The sequence below is a fragment of the Stegostoma tigrinum genome, chromosome 35 (genome assembly GCF_030684315.1).
Source record: "Stegostoma tigrinum isolate sSteTig4 chromosome 35, sSteTig4.hap1, whole genome shotgun sequence".
In the NCBI taxonomy this organism is placed as follows: Eukaryota; Metazoa; Chordata; class Chondrichthyes; order Orectolobiformes; family Stegostomatidae; genus Stegostoma; species Stegostoma tigrinum.
In genome coordinates this window covers 10,030,368-10,053,579 of record NC_081388.1, presented here as the reverse complement: position 1 = coordinate 10,053,579, position 23,212 = coordinate 10,030,368, and the positions used below count along the sequence as shown (strand labels likewise).

General features: G+C 42.3%; 1 protein-coding gene across 1 annotated transcript in view; it reads left to right on the top strand.

Annotated features, from left to right (window-relative positions):
* The first annotated feature begins 4,280 nt into the window (after nucleotides 1–4,280).
* Nucleotides 4,281–23,212, top strand: part of LOC125447395 (adhesion G protein-coupled receptor E2-like) — a 42,677-nt gene continuing 23,745 nt past the window's right edge. Inside the window, exons 1-8 of the mRNA XM_059639882.1 lie at nucleotides 4,281–4,347; nucleotides 7,989–8,081; nucleotides 8,960–9,115; nucleotides 12,694–12,786; nucleotides 14,357–14,509; nucleotides 18,031–18,123; nucleotides 19,831–19,889; nucleotides 21,588–21,689. Coding sequence (XP_059495865.1) covers nucleotides 4,314–4,347; nucleotides 7,989–8,081; nucleotides 8,960–9,115; nucleotides 12,694–12,786; nucleotides 14,357–14,509; nucleotides 18,031–18,123; nucleotides 19,831–19,889; nucleotides 21,588–21,689 — 783 coding nt within the window. The 5' untranslated portion in view covers nucleotides 4,281–4,313. The remainder of the gene's footprint in view (nucleotides 4,348–7,988; nucleotides 8,082–8,959; nucleotides 9,116–12,693; nucleotides 12,787–14,356; nucleotides 14,510–18,030; nucleotides 18,124–19,830; nucleotides 19,890–21,587; nucleotides 21,690–23,212) is intronic.

Sequence of the window (23,212 nt, the reverse complement as noted above, 5' to 3'; positions counted from 1 at the left end):
CCACATTCCCCAGTTCTTGTCTAATTTAGATGTAATTGGCCCTTGCCCAATTAAACACCCTCATCTGAGGCCACTCTTGTCCACATCCATGACTACTCAAAATCTTATGGAGTTATGGTTACCACTCAATGTCCCTATTACTGAAGCTGAGAGCATTTGGAATTGGACCCCCATTTTGTATTGTCTATCAAGATTCTTCCAACTGAAATGCATCATCTTACATTTCTCTGCTTTTAACCTCATTGTCACATATCCCGAATAATTATTTTGATTGAAATGGTGTGGAAGAGTGGAAGGAGATTTGCACTTGGTAATAGAATCAGTGTAGACACAATCAGACTAATGGCCTCCTTTCACCCCAGACCTCACACACCTTATGGACAGCTCTGCCTGCAACAGTCAACACACCCAAAAGATGGCTAGAGGGGTTTAGCTACTGAAGCTCCTCCACAGCGGCAACAGCATCTGCATGTTCTGCCAATTCCGTAGATGTCCATGTTGATCTCTCATTGGACCCTTGAGTGATGGGAAGATCGATAGAAAATCATACTGAAATCATTTACAGCTTGAATATGCACTAACAATGGGACGTCAACCACTCCTGAGCTGATATGTGTGTTTATCTGTGTTACGGAAACTTGTTATTACAAAGAACAAAGAAAGAAAATTACAGTGATAATGGGAACTGCAGATGCTGGAGAATCCAAGATAATAAAGTGTGAACCTGGATGAACACAGCAGGCCAAGCAACATCTCAGGAGCACAAAAGCTGACGTTTCGGGCCCAGACCCTTCATCAGAGAGGGGTATGGTGTGAGGGTTCTGGAATAAATAGGGAGAGAGGGGGAGGCAGACCGAAGATGGAGAGAAAAGAAGATAGGTGGAGAGGAGAGTATAGGTCGGGAGGTAGGGAGGGGATAGGTCAGTCCAGGGAAGACGGACAGGTCAAGGAGGTGGGATGAGGTTAGTAGGTAGGAATTGGAGGTGCGGCTTGGGGTGGTAGGAAGGGATGGGTGAGAGGAAGAACAGGTTAAGGAGGCAGAGACAGGCTGGGCTGGTTTTGGGATGCAGGGGGGTGGGAGGGGAAGAGCTGGGCTGGTTGTGTGATGCAGTGGGGGGAGGGGATGAACTGGGCTGGTTTTAGGATGCGGTGGGGGGAAGGGGAGATTTTGAAGCTGGTGAAGTCCACATTGATACCATTGAGCTGCAGGTTCCCAAGCGGAATATGAGTTGCTGTTCCTGCAACCTTCGGGTGGCATCATTGTGGCACTGCAGGAGGCCCATGATGGACATGTCATCTAAAAAATGGGAGGGGGAGTGGAAATGACTGGGAGGTGCAGTTGTTTATTGTGAACCGAGCGGAGGTGTTCTGCAAAGCGGTCCCCAAGTCTCCGCTTGGTTTCCCCAATGTAGAGGAAGCCACACCGGGTACAATGGATACAGTATACCACATTGGCAGATGTGCAGGTGAACCTCTGCTTCATATGGAAAGTCATCTTGGGGCCTGGGATAGGGGTGAGGGAGGAGGTGTGGGGACAAGTGTAGCATTTCCTGCGGTTGCAGGGGAAGGTGCTGGGTGTGGTGGGGTTGGAGGGCAGTGTGGAGTGAACAAGGGAGTCACAGAGAGAGTGGTCTCTCCGGAAAGCAGACAAGGGTGGGGATGGAAAAATGTCTTGGTTGTTGGAGTCAGATTGTAGATGGCGGAAGTGTCGGAGGATGATGCGTTGTATCCGGAGGTTGGTGGGGTGGTGTGTGAGAACGAGGGGGATCCTCTTTGGGCGGTTGTGGCAGGGGCGGGGTGTGAGGGATGTATTGCGGGAAATGCGGGAGATGTGGTCAAGGGCGTTCTCGACCACCTGCACATCTGCCAATGTGGTATACTGTATCCATTGTACCCGGTGTGGCTTCCTCTACATTGGGGAAACCAAGCGGAGGCTTGGGGACCGCTTTGCAGAACACCTCCGCTCAGTTCGCAATAAACAACTGCACCTCCCAGTCGCGAACCATTTCCACTCCCCCTCCCATTCTTTAGATGACATGTCCATCATGGGCCTCCTGCAGTGCCACAATGATGCCACCCGAAGGTTGCAGGAACAGCAACTCATATTCCGCTTGGGAACCCTGCAGCCCAATGGTATCAATGAGGACTTCACCAGCTTCAAAATCTCCCCTTCCCCCACCGCATCCTAAAACCAGCCCAGTTCGTCCCCTCCCCCCACTGCACCACACAACCAGCCCAGCTCTTCCCCTCCCCCCACTGCATCCCAAAACCAGCCCAGCCTGTCTCTGCCTCCCTAACCTGCTCTTCCTCTCACCCATCCCTTCCTCCCACTCCAAGCCGCACCTCCATTTCCTACCTACTAACCTCATCCCACCTCCTTGACCTGTCCGTCTTCCCTGGACTGACCTATCACCTCCCTACCTCCCCACCTATACTCTCCTCTCCACATATCTTCTTTTCTCTCCATCTTCGGTCCGCCTCCCCCTCTCTCCCTATTTATTCCAGAACCCTCACCCCGCCCCCCTCTCTGATGAAGGGTCTGGGCCCGAAACGTCAGCTTTTGTGCTCCTGAGATGTTGCTTGGCCTGCTATGTTCATCCAGCTTCACACTTTATTATAAAGATAATAACAGCACAGGAACAGGCCCTTCGGCCCTCCAAGCCTGCGCCGATCAAGATCTTCTGTCTAACCTGTCATCTATTTTGTAAGGGTCTGTGTCCATTTGCTCCCTGCCCATCCATGTACCTGTCCACATCTATCTTAAAAGACACTAACGTGTCTGTGTCTACCACTTCCGCTGGCAATGCGTTCCAGGCACCCACTCCCCTCTGTGTAAAGAACTTCCCACGCATATCTCCCTTAAACTTTTCTCCTCTCACTTTGAACTCATGACGTCTAGTAATTGAGTCCCCCACTCTGGGAAAAAGCTTCTTGCTATCCACCCTGTCTATACCCCTCATTGATTACACTGTTAAGTTTTCACACTCCCTAATCCAGGGACCAGCAACCTTTATAAACTTGAACTGAAAACAGAAAATACTGGAGATCATAGCGGGTCAGGCAGCATCTGTGAAGAGAAAGCAAGCTATCGTTTTGGGCCTGGATGACTCTTCATTAGAGCTGGTGAAGTGAAGTGTGGATGGGGCAGTAGTTCTGCAGTAGTTGTCGGGGGAGGTTGGAGAGGATAGAGTGCTGGGGGAGAAAGGATGCTGATATATCAGATTAAGTGATTGGAATGTGCATATACATACGTATGTTTGGGCTGCCAATTTGCATGAATTATATATAAACAGGTTCAAAAAGTAAATGTAAAGATGATGACCCATAATAGTTTGGTGGAAAAGCAGTAGGTTTCAGCTTTGGTTAAAAGAAATTCATATGTAAAACTAAAAGAATACCTTTTGTACTTACATTTTGCTAACTACTTTTTGTTGAACTATAATCTTATCGGTAAAGCCAGGCCACAATGCACCTTACAATGAATTGGGACCAGAACAATTCTGCCAATTGAGAGAGTAAATATGAAGCCATTTAATCGTCAAGAAGTAATCAAATCTAATGTCTTTCAGAAGACCAGCACACTCCAAATGCTTTATGCCCAGTGCAGTATTTTTGAAGTGCAGTCAATGTTGAATGTATGAAACGAACGTCACATTTTGCACACAGGAGCTCACAAGCAGCAATGTGAAAATGACTAAATCATTGATTTGTAGTCATACTTTAAGATGAGTACATTGAAGGCCTATTTTGGCTATTGACTCATTATTAAAATGAATCTAAAAGCACATTCAATTAATTTATCATCTCAGCCATCTTGCAAGCAGCGATGGTCACAGTCGTTGAAACCTGGTCCTCAAACCAAAGGGAGAATTTATAATCAAGTTCAGAATTGCTGTACAGAGTTGTATGTGGGTTCAGAACCATGAATTATCATCCCTTTTTCTAAACTGTGAAATGTGAGATCAAGGCAACAACGTAAGTGGACTGATAATATCGTCTGTCAGTCAGATGTAACTGTGTCTGGCTGTCGAACAAATTTACTTTGGAATCTCTCCTTCAGCTAAGCTGCTGCTTCAGTTTTCTTGTTTCAACATGTTTTCAATCAAACAAGCATGAAACCAATGCAATGATTAAGCATTTCTAACTGAGTTGGGAACTCCCTGAAAGCATTAATCCATTTCCCTACTTGTGTCGTGTGACTATAAGAACGCAGCTTCCGATCGGTGAGCTCCCACTGCTAACGAGTGACACAGCTGTACAGAGGTGAAGTGTGTGATTGGGTCACATCCAGACAGACGACCTCTTGTAAAACCATGGCAGTACTACCCTCAACATATCTCATCTTCGGTAAGTGGTTGGCTTTTAGAGCTGGAGTCATGAAAGCAGAAATTATGTTCCACAGAACACAGTCGGTGGCCACTGCATAATTTCTTTGAAAAAAACTAACCAATTAGACCCATTGCCCAATGCCGCTTCCCCTATCCTAACACTCAAATGCCTGTGGATCCCTCTCACTGATTTTTTTAAAGCATTTTTTCATTGTGTTGGAAGGTGGGGAGTAGCAGGGTTTGCTATAGACAGCCTCTCATCATTCAGTGTGGCACATTGCCTGTTGGCTCCATTCTCTCAACTGTCAGGTACCCGTGAAACCTAACGCTAATGCTTTTGCTGGACTTTGGAAAGAGCAATGGGATCTTTTTGCATTAACTATCCCAGGCAAATGTCTAATGTGTCAAACCAGTGACAACCCACTCCATTAAAATATTTTCCCTAATGTGTCATTTTTGTTTCTTTTCCGGTCGCCTTAAAATAGTGTCCTCTTGTTCTTGATCATTTCACTAATGTGGAGAGTTTCTCCTTAGCTGTTCAGTCCAGACCTGTCATGACTTTGAACACCTGTATCAAAATTTCCTCTAGAGCTCACTACATAGGCTGACGCAGGAGGGAAGGGAGTGCTTTACAGTCTGAGTTTCTTGACAATGCTAAGCCTCCTCTTTCCTCTTTGTAGAGGAGAGAGAGAGAGAGAGATCTCCTTAACATCTTGGACCACTTTATACCTATCGACAACATCACTAAAATAAAATCAATGATTTAGTCATTTTCACATTGCTGCTTGTGAGCTCCTGTGTGCAAAATGTGACGTTCGTTTCATACATTCAACATTGACTGCACTTCAAAAATACTGCACTGGGCATAAAGCATTTGGAGTGTGCTGGTCTTCTGAAAGACATTAGATTTGATTACTTCTTGACGATTAAATGGCTTCATATTTACTCTCTCAATTGGCAGAATTGTTCTGGTCCCAATTCATTGTAAGGTGCATTGTGGCCTGTACTCATGATAAACTTTGGACTAGCATGTCATGTGCAAAGTTTATACACATCGTCTGTGGCAGATTAGTGGACAGAATAGCAGCGTCTTATAGGGTTGGGCGACACTGCCCTGACACAGTGTGCCCTGTGTGTGAGCCTCTCTCAGGATAGGTACAGTTTGTTTCAAACTTAAGCCTAACTTAATGTAACGACGTGAGTTAATTAGTTGTTGAGAGGGTGACTTGGTGTAAAAATTGGATGACTAAAGTATTGATCTGATTGGGGAAGCTATTCTACCCAAATTTTTAACCTCTTTGAAGGCATTTCCACATCAACTCCCTTTCACACATCAGAACTTTGCATTTGGCTCACAGCTTGACAGTGTTTTAATTACAAGTTTCTTATTCTTGTTTGTAAATTTCAGTACAAATTGATCAAGGAGAAGGCAAAGCCATGAACCATCTTTGTCTTATTCAGAACTATTAATGATAGATTAATACTAAATACTGCAGTACATGGTGTTCATTGATATACAATGCTCGACTTTGTAATCACATTTGCTAAGGACTAAATCCATCTTCTTTGTGTATTCTTGTCCATGTTGATCATGCCTTCTTGAATGTAGTATGGTATAGTTGTGTTCCAGTTCTGCCTACACTGTGCTATTTATGCTCAATGATATGTAGCAAACTGATATCACAAATCTGCTGCAGGATCTTGAAACCCTTTCAGAACATCCTCTAGCTCTGCAACCCTTGGAGGTTACTGTGCTGTTCCAATTCTATCCTGTATATCTCTAAGTTCATTGATCTGCAGCCTTGTTTTCAGCTATTTAGCCCCGGAATTCACTCCCTTCCTCTATATCCTCCTTTAGGGACCTTGTAAAACAGTGCTGTTTTGTGGGATGGGAGACAGAGAGAGATCCATGAGAGCAACAGGATGGCAGTGGTGGTGGGTTGCGATGTTGGGAAGGGGAAGTGATTTGGGCTACTCATGAGGTGCACACATCTTTTCATTGGCTTTTTCACATCAAGAATCAGGCCCCAAAGTTTAGCCATACCCCCAACTTTAAAAAAAATGGAGCATTTATGGGGGCCAGGCTGGTGTTACCACATAATCCTAGCTCCACACCAGCAATTGCTGGCTCAGAGGTTCAGAACCCAGTCTTCTGGCTCACAACCCCACTCAGGGGTCTGCACCCACAGTTTGTGAATCTGTATCATATTATTGACCTCCACGACCAGGCTTTTGATCACTTGTGCTAAAATCTCCAGGCATAGCTTACTGTCAAATTTTGTACATAAATCAATTCTGTAAATTGCCCTGGGACAATTTACCATGTTAATGACATGGTATGAATGAAACTTGTTGACCATCATGGAATACGATTTGGAATTTGTGCTCCACAATCAATTCAACTAAACTTTTGTGCCCTCGAATGATGGAATTACTGTCTTATGACCTATGACCTAAATACTAAATAGGCATGTGATGTTTGTGGGCTTGTCTATTTTATGTAAATTATATTTGGTCCATGTGGAGGTTCTGGTAGTCATTATGTGATTAACGCGGGCTCACGTTCTGTTCGCCAGTTGACAAGTGATTGATTAATAAGTGAGCGAGGCACTAATTAATGTACATTTGGAGAACAGGTGAGGTGTGTCTGTTGATGTTGAAATCATCTTCCATTGCAGACTCAATCAGGAGAAGTACTCTAGCACTCTGTTGATGATTGAGCAATTAACGTGGCTCATTAATGGTGCTTGAAGGGCTGGGATTCTTAAGCTGTAACCATGCACATTAATGTGAAAATTGTGCAGCTAGATCACAGCTGGATAAACCATGATAGGTTTGGAAATAGCAGATTCAGGTGAAACTGTATCTGTTGGCTGCATTGGAGATGCAGCTGGCACTGATTTAAGGCCATGGTGACACAAGGCAAAGCTTTTTTTATATACAGGTGGTGGTGAGGATTTGGAATGCACTGTGTGCTTCTTAAGTGGAGGCAGATTCAATTGTGGCTTTTGAAAAGGACTTGGACATTTGGGAAAGAAGTAAGTTTGCATGGTTATGTTGAATTGGTGTCATGGGGAGTGATATTAGTTGCTTCTTTGGTGAAATCAGCACAGACCCAGGAGACTTTTTGTGGCTTAAACATTGCATGATTCTGTGAATAGAGCAATATGTATGTGCAGTTTTGCTGTAGTGAGACTAAATGCGTTGACTGGTTGATGGATGATGGATTGAGCTTGATGAAACCAATTACATTTGTTATGACTCTGTATCTCTGTACATTCCAGGTCAAAAAACTGGCTATTCCACATGCCTTACTCATTGACTCTGCATTTACAGTTGAGATCTCTACACGTTGCAGAGACTGAAGGAAACTATGTGGGTGATAGTGAGGGGATATGCGTTTGTCATGGCTGCCTAGAGAAAACTGTGGGCATCGGACCCAAAAAGAAACTGGCTTAGGTTACCTGCCCACTGTGCTCTTCTGTATGTTCATTTTGCTGTCAGCGGTGCCAGGCACTTGCCACAGCACTGGTTACCAGTGACAGATTAAACTGTCCTAATTAACAAAAAAACCCTCTCCAAGCAACAAACGGAACATTTATTATGTAAAGGATCTGGAAAAGGGATATTCCTGAGTAATCAATTTTTTTTTTTTTACAGTGAGCTACTTTGGGAGGTTAATGAATCAATTTATCATCTCCAGTGATAACTGCTCACCTTCTGTCTACTTTCAAAACAACATGGCCTGTGTTGGTGAGTCCTTAACCACAGAAGAAAGCCTGGCACCCTTCACAAAATCATAGTGTGTCTAAGCAGTTTACAGTCAAAGAAATAGTTTTTCACATCGGTTATAATATGGGAAATGTTATAGTCAGTTTGGATGCAGCAGGTTTCCACCAACAGCAGTGAGGTAATGATCAGAACCTGTTCTTAAGCACACATGAGGGAGCAGAATGGACATGAATTAAGTAAGTCACCTGGAAACTGCACTTCAAGGGACTGGGGTGTTAGCCTTACTATGTGCTTAATTTCTGCAGTCAAGAGATAAACTGTAGAACTTATTACTTGAAGGCAATTCAAAACCATGTAATGATTGCACTTGTAGATTGGCATCTCATTATTTTGTCTAGCATTTTTTTTTGTCATTCCACAAGATTCTAGAATTACTTAGCTAGACCTTGGCTGTTCTAAACTTTAGATAGATTTATGAGTAAAACCTTAGCGTCACTAAATTGATGCTTTCTGAACCTGTATACTGGATTATGTCACTGTGCTGCAAGATTGTGGGGTTGAGATTTCACACAATTTTCAGACACCTTGTCTGACCGTCCTTCACGGGATATCAAACTTCTGCCAGTGATCGCTATGCAGGGTGAAAGAGGTTATGAAAATGTCTCTGAGCCTCCTAGCCAATCAGCCTGCAACTTACCCTGTTCTGCAATTCCCAAGAATTGTGAAAGGTTTATACAGCTTAGCAATTAATGCAAGCTTAAAATAACATCTCACAGCTCCCTTTAATATCCAAACCCCTTCTATCTCCAAACTCCAAAGAAAAAATATTCACTGGCTTCTATTTGAATATCTTAATCAAGGTAATTAAAATGTTGTTCTAAAATCTGCTTACATTTCAGATTATGACCACTGCGATATGGATCAAGTCATTCAAATCAAAGACTGTTCAGGGGCTGTAGCGTGTCAAGATGTACCTGTGGGTTTGCAATGTCAATGTGTCAAAGGAGAAAATTCCTTTTTAGCAGAATTTTCTAATTTGTCACCAAGCTGCAGAGGTAATAGGAAGGAATGACGTGTTATATCTCTTGTGCTAATTCTAAAATGTTTCAGAATGAATCCATACTGTTTGTGATCTTTCTTGAGCACTTTGAAAGAGGGAGAGTGAGTTGGGGGCTTAGTCAGAGAGTGTTGGCCAGAAGAATTGCTAACAATGTTGCACTTCAACTCGGTTTCCCCTGTAGGTCTAGTAACTGAGCATTTTTAAAAGACTGAGTTAAGAGAAATCTATGATAGACAAGGGAGTCGGAAGTTGAGACCGGACAGGAAACGAATTTGAGGCTACAATCAGAGTAGCTGGGATTTTAATCAAACGTTGGTACAAGCTTGATGACTGATTAGCGAGTTTTGAGAAGATTTGTAGCGCAGGTTGAGGTTCTGGATGTGAGTTTGCTCGCTGAGCTGGAAGGTTAGTTTCCAGCTCAGCGAGCAAACTCACATCCTTGATGACTGATTGACCTACTTCTGTTCCTAATTCAGGTAGTTGTTCATTCATGTCTGCAATGAATGGGAAAAGAGAAAGGGACGTGAATCAAAAGGACTGAAACAGAAGGATACAGCGATAATCGATTCATGCCCCAATACTATCCCTGACAACAACTGCTTATATTTATCTAGTGCCTTTAACACAATTGCAAGAGAAATGGAATGGAAAAATAGGAATTTTTTGGTCTAGTTGTATACTGTTTTGGTGAGATCACATCAGAAGTACGGTGCACAATATTTTGCCTCCTTATTTGTAAAAGGACCTGAAATAACTGTACAAAGGCCAGTATCCCATCACCATTTATTTATCTGTTCACAGTACACTGGCTGTGACCAGCCAGCTCAGAGTCAGTCCCTCAAGTCAGGATTCTATGAACCCCGTGTTTATATCTATCAGCCAGGGATTCATGATTGGCCCAGGTGACCAACCCCAATCAAAGATCTCGAAGCCAATAAGATCCATCTGGTTCAAGTCATACTTAACTCAGCCCCCAAGTTCGGGAATGTAGACCTGGTTTCCTCTGGTAACTTCTCCTGAGGTGATTTCACCCCCAGCCTGGCCACTCTGACTTGGTCACGGGCATACTGGACCGTAGCCATCTCCTGTATCTGGAGCATCTCTGTTCAATTTCCTTTTCTTCTCCCAGTGGTGATAGTATCAAGGCTGCATCCACTTTGAACTTGGAGGATTCCTTGACACTCGGCCGAGGAGAGAATCCAAGGTTTCTGACAGGCCATCTGGCTGTTCTGAGAAATGTTTTGCTCCTGCCTCCTATGTGAGGTAGCAGCTTTAGGTGATCCATATGTTTGTTCAAGACCGCCTCACCTACCCAAACTTTGTGTCACTGGACCCAACCTCGCCTTGTAACCATGCAGGGCCATTTCCATGCATTCTCTTGAATATCAGCCCACAAGTTTTCTTACTCAAGTCAGGCCTTGTACAACACCTTTGTTGTCTCGAGTCTGCATACTGGCAACAACTACAATGGCTTCCGGGCCCAGATCCTGAAGAACATTTTAGCCATTTGACCAAGACTCAGCTTTGTTGTTGGGTTTTGCTGTGGCTTGGTCTAGGGTACCTCTGCTCAGAATATACCCTGCGATTGCCTACAGTCAAGTTGTGTTCCCCAAATTCAGTTGGGCAGGTGGGGATGTCCACTTCTGTTGGGAGGCCCCATAGCTCCCATGCTCCACTTGTCTCATTTTCTAATGGTGAAACCAGTCACAATGCTTGTTTGAAGCCCTCTGTTCTCTTGAAGTAAGTTCTTTTGCATGGTTACATCATTAATCCCACATACCTAGTAGACTTTCAGCATCTCATTCAGGGTTAACCCACAATCACATACCTCCACCAGTCATGGTAACTTTGTTAAAAATCACAATAAGGATTTTCCTGGTTCTCTAACAGCCACATAAAACTGATAGCCCCTCAGAACTAGCAGTTTGGGGTTGTAATCTTCCTTAACCAAATCCATCATCTCTTGGAAGGTTCTAATAACTGCCTTTGGGAAAGTTAAGCCATTAATAGCTGAAAATGTTGTAGGCTTGTAGTCAGAAGGATTACTCATTGCTTTTCAAGTCCCCCAAAGTCATCTGCCCAGAAGAAGTGTCACATTCACCCCCAGTTTAGAGTTTAGAAGGATGAAAGGGGATCTGATTGAGGCGTATAAGATTATTAAGGGATTGGACACTCTGGAGGCTGGAAGCATGTTTCTGCTGATGGGTGAGTCCAGAACCAGAGGACACAGTTTAAAAATAAGGGCTAGGCCATTTAGAACAGAGTTGAGAAAAAACTTCTTCACCCAGAGAGTGGTGGATATATGGAATGCTCTGCCCCAGAAGGCAGTGGAGGCTAACTGTCTGGATACTTTCAAGAAAGAGATGGATAGAGCTCTTAAAGATAGTAGAATCAAGGGTTATGAGGATAAGGCAGAAACAGGATACTGATTGTGGATGATCAGCCATGATCATAATGAATGGTGGTGCTGGCTCGAATGGCCGAATGCCCTACTCCAGCACCTATTGTCTATTCTTTTGTCATACTGGGCTCAATGTTCAATGGCAGGATCAAATGAGCCAAGCTTCCCAAATAAAGGCATGATGCCAGAAATGCTCATCCAACTCCAAAATGACTGTGGCAAGTGAATGTTCTTCAGACACACATGGTTTTCTCCCATTTCCACTAAGACAACTGCACAGAAGGCAGATAGCCCACCACCAAGTTATCATTTATTTACATGTACACAGTGCACTGGCTATGCAAACCAGCTCAGAGTCAGTCCCTCGAGCCAGGAGACTCTGAATCGTCTATTTATGTTTTCAGCCAGCACTCTTTGGCTCAGGTTAATAACTGTAAGCAAGCATCTCACAGCCAATAAGAAAAACCTGGTTCCAATCACTACAAAACCTAATTGCATGACAATCAGTTCAGAGCAGGTTCACTCAGCTGATTTGTGGGATGCAGGGATAGCATATGAGGAAAGTTTGGAACCGTGACCATTCAAGTTTGGAATAATGACAGGTGATATTATTGAAAGACCACTTACTGAACTTTTAAATCATCAATCGAGCTTTTGAAGCCAAAGAAAGAACTGCATAGCAGAGGATCCTGTCGCACATGTTTTTAAATGGATATTCCAAACTTGCACCTTTTACGCTCTGTCTGCAGGAGAGATAAAGTGGATTTGGTCAAGCAGTGAGGACAGAAATATCATGGGGAAATCTGACTGGCATTTTGCAAACTCTGTTTGCTTTTATTTACAAGGGATGGAAGTCCTGGTCACTATGATAATGTTCACCATGAAAATAAGCAGCTGTAAAACCAAACAGAACACCAAAAATTTGAATGTCACACTTGCAGGGCCCAGTGCACACTCTCAATTGTTAAGGTACACTTAGTCCGCCAGAAGACCAGAATGTCTTGCTGTGTGTTGCTGTGCAGGTAGTGTGAGGTTGACCCTCAAGGCCACATGCAACTCTCCTCCCCAAAAAAAATATCTTCCAAACATTGATTTTCTCATCACAAAATCCTCTTTTTCAGCAAAACAGTTATATCAAAGGATTACTTTCAAGTATTTGATTCTTTCTGCAGAGATTGACCAGCATTACATCAACAGCACGATGGTCTTGAATTCTAAATTTTGTCCACCTGGATACTATTTTGACAGGAGAATGTTCTGCTTTGGTGAGCTATTGTCAATGTTGTGCCTTCTGTCTTTCTGCCCTTCTTAAAATGGCTGACTGTGATGTGGATGTTAAATACCACTGTGGTTATGGTGCTGGATTAGTAATCCAGACCCATGATTTATGGGCAGGGGCTCAAATCCCAGCAATTATATAACGCTGGAATTTAAGAAAAGTACTAATTTCAGCAAGGGCAACCATTCCACCATCTTTCACAAAAAAACGCGTGGCTTACATATGTCCTTGAGTGAAAAAAATACATGCAGTGCCCTTTGTGATTTCAAAGCTAACAGGGGTATGAGAAAGCAGTGCACCACCATCAGTTTCTCAAGGGAAGTTAGGGATGAGCAATAAATGCTGATGTTGCTAGCAAACATTGTTTGCAACCAATAAATGCATCCATTCAAAGAATATTACAAAATACCTTTGCATTTATTGCCTACTCAATTTTACTGTGGGCCATGTGCAGAGGTGTGGAGAATAATTCTTATTTCCCGCAAACTGCACGGCATTTGTGGATGGTTGGCAACTTCCTTCTGGTTGGTAGATATTAAATGCAGGATACACGCTGGCTTCTGCTCCTGGAAAGCCTTCTAAAAAGAGCCATTGAGTAGTGAATATTAACAGATGAGAATGCTTCAAATATATCAGCTTCATCTTATTATATGGGAGCGTAGACTTGAAGAAGGAAATGGTGTACTCCTGGCCTTTCTTTGTATGTGACATCTATATAGCAACCTCAAGAAGGTCCAAAAAGTATTCTAACCAATGAACACTTAAAAGGGCTGCGATGCAGGAAACATGATGGCCCATTTGTGCACAACAGACTCCCACAAGCAGAAATTTGATAATGATCAGATTATCTGTTGTAGCATCAATTGAGGGATGAATATTGACCCGGTCAAGACTTCAGCCAGTATTGAAAGTATTCATTGAGTTCCGTTTTGAAGTTACTGTTGAGTCAGCTTCCATCTTACATTCAGCATCATGTTCCAAATCATTCAAACTCAGTGTGTGAAAAATTCTCTATTTATGGAAAATAATCCCAATTTCTCTCATTTGTCCATGCACGTGACTCCCTCATTCCATGACACCATTCCAGTCAGTATCCTCTGCACTCTCTTTAAGGCTTTGACATATGCCCTACAGCTGCAGACAACAGCAAACACAGCAAGCAGTGGAGAGCAGTATCAAAGAAAATGGCTTTGACAGTAATGATTTGGTGTCACTGCCATGTGATGGAGTTGATTATATATAGCAAAACATACCTCAACCACCAAATGAAAAATTTACCAAGTGGAGCATAGTCCTTTCCACTCTGGGTGGTTACAGAGGCATTATCAAAACAGGAGTTGAGCTCCATGTCACAAAATACACAGTTTCTGACCTGCTTTGGTGCTCATGTGGATGGCCTATCTGGGTTAATGCACTGTTCACTAACTGGGATCAATAGAAGTTACTGATAGTTAATCCCAGTATTTAAACCCCGGTTAAAAATAATCTCTGTGTGCACTTCAATTCATCAAAAAATGAAAAGATTCTTTGTAACATTAGTTTTTCTTTTGTTTCAGAGTGGGCTTGTGATCTGCAAGATGATGTTACGATTAACTGGTGCACGACAAATAGACGATGTTTCGATGACCCTAATTATCTTTATTGTAAATGTAGGCAAGTGTTTCGATCAATTAAAGCACAGATGGATGCAATTTCACAAAGGTGCACAGGTAAGTGGGACAATTATGAATTCTATATACTGAAGAAATGAAAACTGTCAAAAATATTTTGTGACAGTGCAGATTGTCATAATCCCAGGATGAGGGAGTTGACCATTTTGGACTGAGATGAGGAGAAATCTTTTCACTCCAAGGGCTGTGAATCTTGGAATTCTTTTCCCCAGGGGCTGCAGATGTTTAGTCATTGGGTAGGTTCAAGACTGTGATAGATGGATTGTTGGACAAGAGCAAAGTTAGTGAGTATGAAGGTAGTGAGGGAAAATGGAATTGATATGGAACTTCAGTCACAATGTTCTTGAGTGGACTTGATGTGGTGTCTGACCTCCTCCTGCCCCTGTTTCTTATGTTTTGTCCTGTGGCACTCACTGCAATCTCAATATCAACCCTTTAGTCTCTTTAAAAGCAATTCATCAGGAGGATGTGCTTTTAATTTTAAAAAAAACATAGGTCCTTATGGTGATTGAAACCATTGGCATAAAGACAACTTACATATCTTCACTTTGAGGCACAATGCTGGAAAATGGCTGGCCAGCAGAAGTCCACAATGTTATGGTTAGTTACAAAGGTTATGTAAACTTTGGGTAGTTAGAAGAGGTTAAAGGAATGTTGGAATTAATCTCAAGACAGCTAAGATTCAAAGCTGTTGGAAATATGGTACAACAGCACACGATGTGGGTTAGAACCCTCTGGCATCTTGTGTTCAGCTCTACAAACTGCACTTCAGGCAAGCTATATTTCCTTTGGAGGGGATGTAGTCTCGGTTCATCAGATTGATACTGAAGGTGAAAGAGTTAAATTATGAAGGTAAGTTACATAGTCCAGCCTTGTGTTCCAGCATTAATCGAAGATTCACCTTCAGCATTGACATCTTTAGCCCTTCAAACAGAATAAAGCACGCAGAGCTTCTTGACTTGTGTGTAAAAATGATCTTAAGATGAGTACAGGTCGATGAGAGAATTTATTTTTTGTGAGGGAAAATTTCAGAACAATGTCAAAATTGAACTAGGCTGTTTGAGGAAGATGCTATGAAACAAGTTGGATTATATTAGGAAGGTGGGAAATGGTTAGTCTAGTGATGGTGAGAGTATGCGGTCAGAAGCCAAACAAAATGCACTGAAAATCTGGAACTCTGTCCCTAAAAAGCATTTATGGATGAAGACTAATTCAACAATTCCAAACTGAGATGGATAGATTATTGTTAGTGAAGAGTACTGAAGAACTGTGGAACCAGAATTGATTGACAAAGTTGGATACAGATCACACATGGGCTAATTGCATGACAGAACTTTCTTGAGAGGCTGAATAGTCTATGTCAGTGCCTTTATTCCTAAATAATTGCTTCCATACTGGTTGATCTGTCCAAACTTAACCCTTTAAAAACTTGACCCTTTAATATTTTGGCAAGGTCTGGAATAGATTGGTTGAATCACAATTCTGCAAGATTATGGGAATCTTATTGTGGAGAATGTTTAACTTTAAAGGATTGAGTAGATGTCAGTGGTGCTCATTTTACCTGTGGCACCTCACTACACATTACAAAACTGCTGCCAACTTAGAAGAACATTCTGCGAGAATCTGCGGCCGCTCTATTGGGCTGAAAGCAGAATTTGCAGCATAGATATAGGCTGTTTGATCCAAGTGGCGCATACTGCTTATATTTTGTCTTTTTTGTGTGGAGCCAAGGATCTGCTATACAGCCGGTCCTTGATTAATGCAGTTTTGATTTATTGGGGTTTTGCCACGCATAATTTGCACTTTCCATCCCAAGATTCCATTATGTGCACCTAATTTGTAATGACGCAATCCTTACTTGACTCCAGCAGCACAGAGAAATAAATGCGCACCAGAACACACCATTCCTGGGTATGTTGCTGTCTTTTCAGCTTGTTTTAAATGTTATCTGTCTTAATTGAGACCTAACAATTTTTTTAAAGGTGTCCACAGCTTTGCACCACCAGATAAACATGAGGCAAGAAACATCAAAAGATAATATATCTCTATATTTTCCTGTCCATTTTCATATTAAACATGAGCTTAAGTTCAGTATTTGTTTGACATTCAAGGAGCATAGCTTGAGTATTTACATGGATTTCTATGGGAATGTGTGTGTTGAATAATGTGGTTGTATTTAATACGGTGATTTTCAGGAATGTAACTGCTGTTGTGTTAGCATACTGTTGTGTGATTGTAAAATTATATTGTGTTGTGGTAACACTGTCTGTACTTCCTCAAAATGGATGTTTACAGCCAGTGAAGTGTAATTGAAGTGTGGTACACACTGGAATCAATTTGCATACAGCAAACTATATGGATTGCCGTTGGTAGGAGTTTGCTGAATTTAGAGGAAGTACAGATAGTTCCCATAGAAATCCATGTAGATATTCAAGCTACGTTCCTTGATAATTGGTTAATTTTTTAATAGTGATATTACTTGAGGGCTAAAGGTTAGCCAGTATTCGCCCGATCTTCAAAATGGTGCCATGAACTGTTTTGCATCCATATGAGATGGAGTCTAAGTTTAACATTTCCCAAAGCCTGCATAGCTGACAGTACAGCGTTCTGTTATGATTGCTAGAGTGTCAACCTGAATTATCAGCTCAAATACCTGATGGAGAACTTTGAAACCACAGTGTTCTGACATAGCAGTGAGGGTGTCACTGCTGAGTTCTAGTTAACGTTTGTAGAGGCTCTGACCTTATATTCTTACTATTACTGAGACTAATTGTTTCCCACCTCCCTAATATCATCCAACTTCTCCCTGTCATAACCCATTTCTAGAAACCCACCTCTATGTATTTGTTTCCCTACACACATCTATTCAAACACACTCCTTATCTTCTGTAAACTTGGTGTCACCCAAAACTCTGCTGCTTGTGTCTTAATTCACAACAAGTCCCTAATACCTCCTCACTGATCTACATTGAATCCTGGTCAAATGCCATCTGGATTTTAAAATGCTCATCCCTGTAGTCAAATTTCTTCAGACATCACCTTTGCCTCTCCCGGTTGTCTCTTCCAACCTCACAACTCTCTCAGATATCTGTGTTTTTCTAATTCTGGTCTGATGTGCACCCCCAATTTTCATTGTTCCATTAGTGGTGAGAGTTGTCTTGGTCCCAAGCTCTGGAATTCTCTCCCTAAGCATCTCTGCTTCTCTACCTTGCTTTCTTCCTTTGAGGCTACTCCTTAAAAGCTTGGTCAAATATTTAAGTTTTGCTGATCTGACTTAATATACACTTAAGTATTTTGGTGTTGCAGTGTGTTTTTGTAATGGCCCTGTCAACATCTTGAATTGTTTTCAATTGTGTTAAAGGCACAATGTAGTTCAAGTTGTTGTCGATATTGAGCAGCATTGTGTTAGCACCTAGTTTGTTAGCACCTAGTCTGTACTGTTGATTTTTCCCTAGCACAGGTATTTTGGATCTGAGTGGGACTTGATTTACATACTTATTTATTTGACTGTGATGTGGGAGAGACTTAGACAAACACTCATATGTTTAATTTGGTTTCAGATGTTGACGAGTGTCTTCAAAATCCATGTGGTTCTGAGCAAGTCTGCACAAATAAACCTGGAAGCTACAGTTGTGATAACATCACCTGCATTGGTAAAAATAAAATTAATTAAGTTTTTATTATGTTAAAGGAAAGTGCCATGTGAAATTTAGTTTGATACTCAGACACACTGAACCAGGTCAAATTGCTCCTTTTGTTATCCATCACCCAGACCGTCTGTTTCTATTTCTGAAGCAGCAACCTACTCTGCAGTGGCATCATTTGTGACTATGTCACCTCCAGACCCAACTTCTTGAGAACTTCCTAATCTCTGTTATATCTGAAATCAAATTGGTCGAAAACTCCGCTTTCAATTCATCACTAAATCCAACCCAATCTCATGAGTCCTATCCTCACAAATCATTAGTGGAACCCAAACCTGTGCCCCCGCTCAAAGATTCCATTTACAAATATGCTTTTCTATGCATCCCGTGCCTCTGAAGCACTGACATGTTTGAATCACTTCAGACAGATTTATGCTGTGTCATATGACCAAATCAGTTCTTAACAAAGTGATGTCTTTTGTAACCATGACAAAAATAAACTTTCTATTTTTGACCCTTTTGACCTATGCACAGTCATTGTTGCAGTTGACACTGCCATCCTCCTCAAACCCCTCATCATTGTTTGGTGGGGCCTGTTCTTACCTTGTTTCATTCAGTATCTCTCTCGTCGTAGTCAGAGATTCCCCTGCAGCAAAAACAGAAAATGTTTGAAAAGCTAAGCAGGTCTGACAGCATCTGCGCAGAGAAATCATTGCTAATGTTTCGAGTTAAGTGGCCCTTCCTCAGAACTTTAATTCTGATTTCTTCCCACAAATGCTGCCAGACCAGCAGGGTGTTTCCAGCAATTTCTATTTTTGCTTCTGATTTACAGTATCTGCAGTTCTTTTGGTTTCTTTGCAACAATCTCTCCTGCTTTCTGCTACACTGTTACCTTTGGTATCCCCCAAAAATCTGCCCTCAACCCCTTCTATTTCTCACATTGCACCTTGCCAAAATCATTCCAAAGCATAGTATCTGTTTGCATAAGTACACTGATAATACCCTACTCTACCTCACCACAACTCTCTTAACACTTTGACTCCTCTGTTGCTGACTCATCAGTCTTCTAATTGGGCTTCCAGTACAAGATGAGCAGTAATCTCCAATTAAATATTGGGAAGTCTGAAGTTATGGGGCCAAGGATCTGCTGTATCTTGGTTAATGCGGTTTTGATTAATAGGGTTTTGCCACACATATTTTGCATTTTCCATCCCAAGATTCTTATACGTGCACCTAATTCATGACGGTGCAGTTCTTACTTGACTCCAGCAGCACAGAAATAAATGCACACCAGAATTCACCGTTCAATTTGATCATTTTTACACACGTCATGAAGCCCTGCATACATTATTCTGTTTTTAATTGCCACTCCAATCTCCATTTCCTCCATCTCCAACTCCTGTCAGACACTAAGCCAGCCTGGTTGTGCCACTGGCATTATTACATTGTGTGCAAACTTGCTGCTGCCATTGCTGAAACAGTGATTGCAGTTTAAAAGGACTTTATTGTCCATAAAGCATTTTGCAAAGTACTGTGGTCTTGAAAGGCACAATATAAATGCACATGATTTTCTTTTACTTAAGACAACCTGGGAATGGCAATAAATGTTGGCCTTTCCTCCTTCATCTACGTCCTGTGAATGAGTAAATGAGAATATATACATGATTTCCATTTGCTTTTGTAACTCTTGAATTTCATGTTTAAATGTCGTCATAGATCAGAATCAATTTAACACATCACAGTGCAGTTTGATTAGCTGGGACCAGCAGATTCAGGTATGTTATCACACCACATTACATTGCCATTCTGTTAAAATAGCTGTAAACAATAATCGTGTGCAATACATTTGAATCAAATATTGCAACCTGTAAAGATAGCAATATGCGTTTTTGGGAATTGAGCAATTCCACGCTGCTAGAGCTTTGCCCTGAGCGAATTTGGTTTTCATCAATGAAGCAAAATGGGCTGTTAGTATTTCTTTACTATTATGGGAAAGTGTAAAATGGAGCTGTCTTCTATCAAAACATGGAATATGATTGGTGGTGAGTTTGAAGGTATGAAGCATTTAATGTGACAGAGTGGGAGCATGGCTGACCCTGCCTCCATCTGGATTAAGTTCTGACTGGGAGGTCCTGGGCTGAGTTACTGTGCTAATGAAGAACCTCATCATCCCATGGCCTCTGTCTGTTGCCATTGAGTATGCATAACAGGTCAAACTGAATAGGCAGCTTGTCACCTCAATGGGATAGGAGGGGTCCCATTGTCAAAGGCACTTAGTGCAAGGTCAAGAGACGCCTCCTGCACTTACTATGAACCCTTCTGCCTGCTTCTTTCCTTGCAATTTCCAGCCCACGAATCTCTTCCCCTCCAACAATATTACTCAGCATGTCCATTAGAGCATAAAACGTAGGAGCAGAAGTAGGCCATCTTTAGCTATCAAATCTACTCTGCCATTTAATGAGATTAAGGCTGATCTGATAATTCTCAGCTTCACTTTCTTACCTTTTCCTCATAATTGTAGATCTGCTTCCTGATTAAAAATATGTCTATCACAGCCTTAAATATACTTAACAACCCAGTCTGGACAACCTTCAGCTGTAAAGAATGGCCTGGGATGTCCACTGTTCTGGATTCTTGTGGGTGCATTTTTGTCAGCAATTACTGACCCCTCTTTTTGACTGCTAGGCACAAAGCTGTTGGCCTCTGGTTAGCAGCTCTCACCTAGAAAGAACTTTCACCCCAGGGCCATGATTCCAGTGGGGACCCAGGCATTGGTTTTGTCAGTGATAACAAAGTGTGAAGCTGGATGAACACAGCAGGCCAAGCAGCATCTCAGGAGCACAAAAGCTGACGTTTTGGGCTTAGACCCTTATGAAGGGTCTAGGCCCAAAACGCCAGCTCTTGTGCTCCTGAGATGCTGCTTGGCCTGCTGTGATCATCCAGCTTCACACTTTGTTATCTTGGATTCTCCAGCATCTGCAGTTCCCATTATCATTGGTCTTGCCAGTGCCTGACTGACATGTGGTTCGACAGCCTTCCCACAAAGAGGCACTGCTGGTTGCTTGCTTGTTCACCAGCCAACTGGTGTGACGCCCAAAGCTGTAACAAGAGTCTGCTCCATGTTTTGTACTGTTAGTGAAGACCAATTCCGCCCATTCTGAGTCTAGGTTCAGAACTAACTGGATTCAAGGGAATCTTCCCTCTTCTCTGCCCCAGAATTAAGTCTCACGCCTCAATGCCTGTATCCATTGGTAAGCATGTGCAATTTATGTATACACAGAGCAGAGTGATAATGATAAGTTATATGATAGTATTTATGATGTGTTATTCATGTGATTTCATTGTGCTCACGTGTTTGAGCCCTGTAAACCTGCACTGACCGCTGACAATTTTGCGAATTAAGAATTCATAATGGACCGAGATTCCCTGTCTGCTCCTTCAGATGTTCAAGCTTTGTTTTTTTCCTTCCGCAGACTCCCTGGTATACATTCCACAAATATTGTTCTGCGGTTAATTCGATTGTTGTTCTTGTGAATGAGCAGTGTCAGGCTCGGAATGGTGAACCTCTATTTCAGGTTAGTCACTTCAGATGGCACTTCACAGGATGAAATCGGTAATTCGGCCCTGGGAGTTTCCAGAACTTGGTCTACATGTCTGAAAACATGGCTGCATAATGAGGTGGTAAAGGAGCAGGGGATGGGAAAAAGACTTAAATGGAAGGACTGTAAGATGTTAGTGCATTTTAAAACTAAACAAGATTTCATAGATCAGGAATAAGGTGGGTGAGGGCATGAAGCACTTTGAAGACAAGGAGTAGAAGCCCATGTAGGTCAGAGCGCGGAGTGGTGATGGTGAAAAATGGAGCTGTGGTCACAATTTGCAGTTACAACTGGGTGCAGTTTCCGCACTGGATTTGCAAGTCACTCAACCTGTTGTACAGTATAGACAATATAAAGCTCATGTCCACACCTACTCTTCCAAATAATCTATGTCCCATACATGTTCAAGGTGAGACTGTAAAGTATGTTACCTTTCTTAAGGAATGGGAAAAAATATTGGCCTGGCCAGCTATACTAACCTCCTGTGAATGAACTGAAAAACTTGTTTCCCTTAACTCTCAGTTGCCTCTCTCAAAAGAGCATTATTGGTGAAGAGCTCCAATGCCAAATCTGCTGCAGCAAGTCAGCCTGCTATAAGCTAAGGGAGAGAGTGTTTGACAACTAAGACCTCCATAAGTCATCAAAAGTCTTACACAGCAGTTGTCACCACATTTCTGTTATTGCAGAGAGACTTGTATAATGTATTAGCAGCACATGAGAAATTCCACCATAATGCTTCTACCACATTTCCCCAGACCGAAAGAGAGGGTTGCTGAACAAACACTGGCGTCCCTCATGAAGCAAGCTCCACAAGTGTCCAGGCAACACTCCTGCAAAACGACATTGTCCCTCTCCCTGTCTGGTTCCTGTTCTGTCACATGGCCAGTTTTCCACAGGAGGACAAAAATAGCTTCTCTGAAGTTTTCTTTGTGCCACAGCAGCATTGAGATTAATGACAGATACACACTGGCTACCAATTTTTCAAAATGCAGACAACCAGTCCAAAAAGCTGCATCATGCTTTTGAATTCATGATATCTTAATAATGAGACAGAGTGGTAGCAAGGAAGGAAAGAAGAAAAAGCAAATCCTGCATTCTGGACACTACCCTAAGAACAGCGTACACCACATGCTCGAAAGTCTGCAGGGTGAAAATTGGCCTGTATGGAGACACAAATTGTAGAAACTGGTTGTACTGAGTAGATGCTATCCTGAAATCAAGAAACAGCTGACTGTGGCAATTAGTGAGTTGTAACTCAACAGGCACAACATTGCAGAATTTCACATTTCCAGAGTGTGGAAGGTGAGGGACATGCCGTTGGAACTTGCAAAGGTTATGCCTGGTATGAGGCAGGAGGGGCTATTGATGCAGCCAGTATGAGGTTGGGAGTTCAGCCTTATTCAAATAACATTGAGCCTATGAAAATTCAGTTCAGTCTGAGGCAGTAGCCAGGGCAAGGGAAATGGAATTGATGTCTAAAGAACAGAGTTTGTGGTTGG